A 6,000-nucleotide genomic window follows, 5' to 3' on the forward strand; every position below is an offset into this window, starting at 1 on the left:
TTTTCCATATACTTTACATTATTAAGAAAAAAGGTATAGCTGTGTTCCTGATTTCACTAAACAAGCCTAGGATTTTTGCTCAAAATTTAGCACATTTGAATGCTATGACTTACTTGTTACGTCTGATGCGTACCAACCAGTGGTACACGGATCTGCAAATGGACCTGAACATACAAATCTCTCAAATTCAAATAATCCTAAGAAAAGGAAAGCAGATAAGAATTTTATATTCATTGTTTCTAAAACAGACTTATAGTATCACTAAAAATAAGGTGAAAGCCACACATACCAGGCTTTTAGGTAGTGTTCAGCATCTCCAAATTTTTGGCCCACAAAGTTATCAGATCTATAATTCTGTAGATTTTATCAATTCCGTGAGACATACATTCTGCAATTGCCTTTCATATTTTAGTTCCAGATATAGAAAAACTTTTTGAATCTTCAAAATATATTAAGTTTAGCTAAAGTACAAGATACTTTACAGATTAATCCAATTGCTACATAGGAGGACTTAGAAAGTTAAATAAAACCAGTTTCACTACATCATGATAACTTATAATTTTCTATCTAGAGACATTGTACAGTATAACTCAAAAGCATTAGAGAGAAAGTGATATGCTCCTCAATATTTCATAGAGTGGATATATGTTATACAAGAAAATTCGAAGTCAACAGGAAATTAAACCTAGCTACTTAGGCATTCTGAGGATCTTGGTTCAAAGCAAGCCAAGATAGGACAAATCCATGAGACTCCAATTAACCAGGAAAAAAAGCTGAAAGTGGAGATGTGGCTCAAAAGGTAAAGCATCAGCCTTGAGTGGAAAAGTTTTACAAGAGTTTGAGGACCTCAGAGAAAGCCCTAGTATTACTCCCCCCTAAACAAAAAATTGCCAAATAAATGGCCAAGTTAATATAGTAATAATATGGTGTCTACACTGAGGCTACCAGAAATGTGCTGTAACTTTGTAAACCCTTGACAAGAAAGAGAAAAATAGAAACAAACAGGAAAATATTCTTTGTAAAATATAAATGGTTTCAGGCTAAAATACTGATTCTGACTTTTGAACCTAGAGCAGACACTTGTAAATTCCATCCCATTCAGCCATACAGGTCATACACAAAGGTAGAATGCTCAAAGCTCTAAGTCTAGCATCTGGTGCCCCACCGATGTGAACCAGAAGAGGCAAGGCAAAGCAGAAGACCTGTAGCCAGCCCAGCTTCTGCTGTGGTTGATGTGGTTCAAAAGAGGGTGAGGGGCAGCAGGAAATGATTGGACAAAATGATTGGACTCAGACCATCTCACATCTTTCAATTTATATACAACTGGACATAAAGGAGGATCTAACCCTATTCCAGATCTAGATGGCAGTTGATTCTCCCGCTACCTTTCAGGGTAAGAACTTTGCTGGATTTTTGTTTTGTTTTCAGTATTTTTAATTCCTAATTCCCCCTATTCAAGCTTGCTTGTTAAGACAAATCACCCATTTCCTGGCCAGCAACACAGTATCACAACTAGATTTCACGCTCAGGGTAAGTGGGCCCTGGGAGGTCCCAGGTAAATCTTCCACTCAACTTCAGCAGAAATCCCAACAACTCAGGAGCTCATATCTGAAGAGTGAAGTTCAAAGCTAGGCCAGGCAGGCAAATCTACTAGGACTTAGAGTCCATTAGGATTCTAATCTCCTATGGTAGGGCATCAAAAAGCCAAAAGTGAAGTTGTGGCTCAAGTGGAAGAGCACTATCCTCGAGCAAAAATAGCTAAGGGAGAGTGCCCAGGTGCTGAGTCCAAACCCCAGTACTAGCAAACACATACACACAAACACTTCACTCAGCTGACCCCCAAAAACCCCAGCCAGCCTTCTCTCTCCCACATCCCCTCCCACCAGCCCTCTGTCCTCCACATACCATCCCACAAGCCCTCCCTCAAAAAACTCATTCATTTTATTTTTATTCTTTTGGTAAAGATGAGAAGTCATGCCCAACTGACATATTGGGAAGTCAGTAAGGCTACCCTTGCTCAGACCCTCACCCCATGGTCTTTACCTGTTGGGCATTCAACAACAAATATGAGAATAAGAATTTTGTTCCCATGGTAACCCCAAACAGAAGACTCTGGTCAGCTTGCTGTCACTGAAGGAGGAACAGAATGTAGTTCATTCCTAACTACAGAAAATTAAAGACACAGGCACCTTAAAGACTGGGGGCCCAAGGAGGGGAGCATGTACCAAGGCCAAAGAGCCTAGGATAATAATTTCAGAACATCAACTATCTTGCCCATTTTTTTCTCCTGTATCTAATGGAGGGAATTCTTCTGTTAACCCAAACTGATGAAACTAAGAGATCTCTGAAACAAAAGGCTTTACTAAGCTGAGACATATGTTAGCTAAAAATAAAGAGTTGGTACTGGAACAAACTCCCAGAGGGAACATGACAAGTAACAGGAAAATTGTCACCAGATCAACAGAACCAGGGTATTTAAAAGAGAAAATTCAGGAAGAATGATAACACAAAGCCTACATTAGCTACAAATAAAAGGGAAGGACAATGCAAAGTGGAGAAGTCCTGGATGGGGATCTCCTCTCCATTTTTCATCCTATGCCCAGTAACAGGTTAGGGTATCAGAATTATCATGTATTATGTATTCTGATTATCTTTTGCCTTTCCCTATAGGTTAGACAGAATGAGCAAGGGCCTGGATATTTTCTGAACAGTACCTAATTTGGTTCAAATAGGCAAAAGGGACAGAGAGGACTTGGGAATTTTTTAATGACTATTCTGTTGGTGCTGGGCTTGAACTCAGGGCCTGAGTGCCATCCCTGAGCTCTACCACATGAGCCATGGCTCCACTTCCTGTGGGAAATGTTTTAATTACTCAAGCTATCATTTCACAGAATTGGGAGGAAACAGGGCTGAGTGGTGCCTGAAGCTTCCAATCCTATCTACTTGGGATGCAGAGAGGGGAGACTGTGAATCAAGGTCATCCCAGGAATAAAAAGCTCATGAAACTACATCTCAACCAATCACTGAGTAAAATGTTACACACTTGTTATCCTAGCGTCAAGGGAAGCCTGTTGGAATGAGTAGTGCACATCTATCATACCCAGCAATGTAAGAAAGTAGAAGTAGAAGGAGTACACAAAGCAATGTTGGGCCAGATTAAAAGCAAGTCCTGCTCCCATACACATAAAGAATTGAGAAATAAATACAAATTGTAAATTAACATTGTACCCCTTATTTATGATTGAATGAGCCTGAAAGAGGAAAATAAATGCCAGACAAATAAAACTTTTTAGATGCAGTAGGAATAACTCTGTGGTGATTTTCATATACAACTTACCATAAAAAATCAGCAACACAATGAATGGGCAAATAAACCAGAAAGACAAATGTATTTTGAAAGAAGTACAAACGTGAAGAGATCCTCAAATCCCTTGCCATTAAGGAAATACAAATAAAAACACGGAAGAGTTTTCCTGTCTTCAGTCAAAATGGCCATCACCAAGAACACAAACAGCAGCAAATACTAGAAAGAATGCACTGTTGATGGGAATATAAATCAGTATAAGCTCTAAGGAAATCAGTATGGAGATCCCTCAAAAAACAAACAGGTCTACCACACAATCCAGTGAAAATACTCTTCAGCATGTATCTGAAGGAAGGTAAATCAGAATATAAGAGAGGCACCTATAAATATATTTTCTTTGTAGCATTATTTACAATAGCCAAGCTATGGAAACAGATGCCTTAGAAACTGTCAAGTGGATTGAAAAATGTGATATGCACAATGAGAAATATAAGATGCACAATAGAATAACATTCAGCCATAAAGATGAGTAAAGTTATATTGTTTTCAGTCCAGCTTCAGAAAAGCAAGTCATATGTTTTCTCTCATGTGTGGAAAAACACATATGTAAACAGATACAGGAGATCATACACCCAAGCATACAACATTTTGTCATTGCGGGGCTGTTGTACGTTAAGAGGAAGAAGAAAGGAAAATAATGTTGAAAATTATTGGAAAACAGTGCATCTGTGACTGAAAATGGCATAATGAAGCTCATTATAAAAGATAAAAGCTGTTGAATAATAAGGGGTAGAGAGAATGGGGAAGGGGGGAGTAAGCAAAGGTAGTCAATCTGATTAAAGGACACCATGTGCATGTGTGAAATACCCTGAAGCCTCTAAAAAACTAAAAATAGTATACATCAGAACCCTGCCATACTGCCCTTGGGCATATATATCTGAAGGAGTCTAATCAATATACAAGGAAGACACCCACACACCCATGTTTATTGCAGGTTTGTTTGTAATAGACAAATGGCAGAATCAGCTTAGGTGCCTGACACCTGATAGGTAATTACAGTGCATATATATATATATATATATATATATATATATATATATATATATATATACACACATATATATATATACACATATATATACATATATATGTGCATATATATCATGTAATATTACTCAAGTCATAAAGAAATACTTAACTCATGTTAATTATGAGGGGACTGGAGAGCATCATTTTGAGTGAGACAAGCCAAGCTTAAAAAGACAAATATCATGTTTTCTCTCACTTGTAGAATTGAGACTTTAAAGGCATATATATATATATGTATATATATACATATATACATATGTATATACACACATAGAACTTATGGGACAGTCTGGGGAAGTAAAAAGGAGAGGAGAATGGAAGGTAAATGACATCAAATTACAGTGAAGCTATGTATGAGGTGGAAATCTCACTAAAGGCTGCTAACAATAGAGGGGTGGGAGATGGGAAAGAGGCAGAAGAGGGGATTCTTATTAAAATGGAAAGCATGTGCATGAGAAATATGGCTATACCACTTGTTGTAGTTACTAGGCAATACCAAGTTTAAATAGGAACTGCAATTCACAATAGCCTCAAATAAAAATTACCTAGCATAACCCTAAATAAGGACTAAATAGTCTCCCTTACAACTACAACATCTCAAAAGAAACATGGATTAAGGCATTAGAAGATGGAAAGGTAGTTTAGAAGAGTTCATACTAATATTAATTAGTCATTGATACTAAGGGGATACCTATACAACAGAATATTATTTGACAATGAAAAGCAATGAAGTATAGATAGATAGATATGTACTTTAAGGTGGGTGAACTCTGAAAATATGCTACATAAACAAGCCATGCCATAGCTACATGAAATGTCTTGAATAAAAACACAGGGCAGAAAAAAATACTTCAGTGTTTGTCCTAAGATTCTGGTGGGAAGTCAGTAAGAGAATAAGACAGTGACTAGTCTTGAGTACAGAGTTTCTTTCTGGAGTGAAGAAAGATATCTAAAATTATAGAATGGTAATATTAAGTGATAGCTTCCCAACCCTGTAAATGCAAATAAAGTGTATTGAATTGTATACCTCAAAAAGAGTGAATTGTAGGATCTCAATACATAGGTTGAAAACCCCAGATGTCCCTCTACCTCTAGGAGAGGCAAATATAAACTACATTGCCATCTGAAGGTGCATGGGATGCATGATAGGCCCTCCACGAATGCAGAATTGTTCAATTCCTGAGGCTTTGAAGACACTGGCCTCAGATACTCTGTGCTGGAACACAGCCAGCCTACAGCTGGAGTTGTCACGATGGCTCCGGAAATGAGGTCCTGAAGTCTGTGGAAGGTGATCCTGGCCCCGGCCTCCTGAGTTGGCTTGTCCTTTCACCTGCGTTCTACACACCTTTCCTGCTTGCTTCATTGAGGACATTAGGAACTTCATGGTCAAGCCCAAATCTTATGGAAGCCAGTCCTGGCAGAAATGTGGGTCATCTCCACATTCTGGATACAGGTCCTGCAGTGAGAGAACTTGGTTGGTTTCTTGCTCTTCAACAGCAAAAGAGCTGGCACACCTGGAATCACTTGACCAGGCCCGATGTTTCTAGAACACTGCGGCTCTTGGGGCTGGATAAGGCTGTGCACCAAAGCTATGGAAAAACTTCAGC

At 38.5% G+C, this 6,000-nt stretch overlaps 1 protein-coding gene across 1 annotated transcript in view; it reads right to left on the reverse strand.

Annotated features, from left to right (window-relative positions):
* Tpte2 (transmembrane phosphoinositide 3-phosphatase and tensin homolog 2) overlaps window positions 1–5,777 on the reverse strand; it is an 83,658-nt gene extending 77,881 nt beyond the window's left edge. Inside the window, exons 1-2 of the mRNA XM_042685490.1 lie at window positions 5,604–5,777; window positions 290–354 (exon numbers count right to left, since the gene is read on the reverse strand). Of these exons, the coding sequence (XP_042541424.1) occupies window positions 290–354; window positions 5,604–5,777 (239 nt within the window). The remainder of the gene's footprint in view (window positions 1–289; window positions 355–5,603) is intronic.
* Window positions 5,778–6,000: the final 223 nt, after the last annotated feature.

This window comes from Dipodomys spectabilis, unplaced genomic scaffold, assembly GCF_019054845.1.
Source record: "Dipodomys spectabilis isolate Male_0828 unplaced genomic scaffold, ASM1905484v1 ptg000095l, whole genome shotgun sequence".
NCBI classification, from domain to species: domain Eukaryota; kingdom Metazoa; phylum Chordata; class Mammalia; order Rodentia; family Heteromyidae; genus Dipodomys; species Dipodomys spectabilis.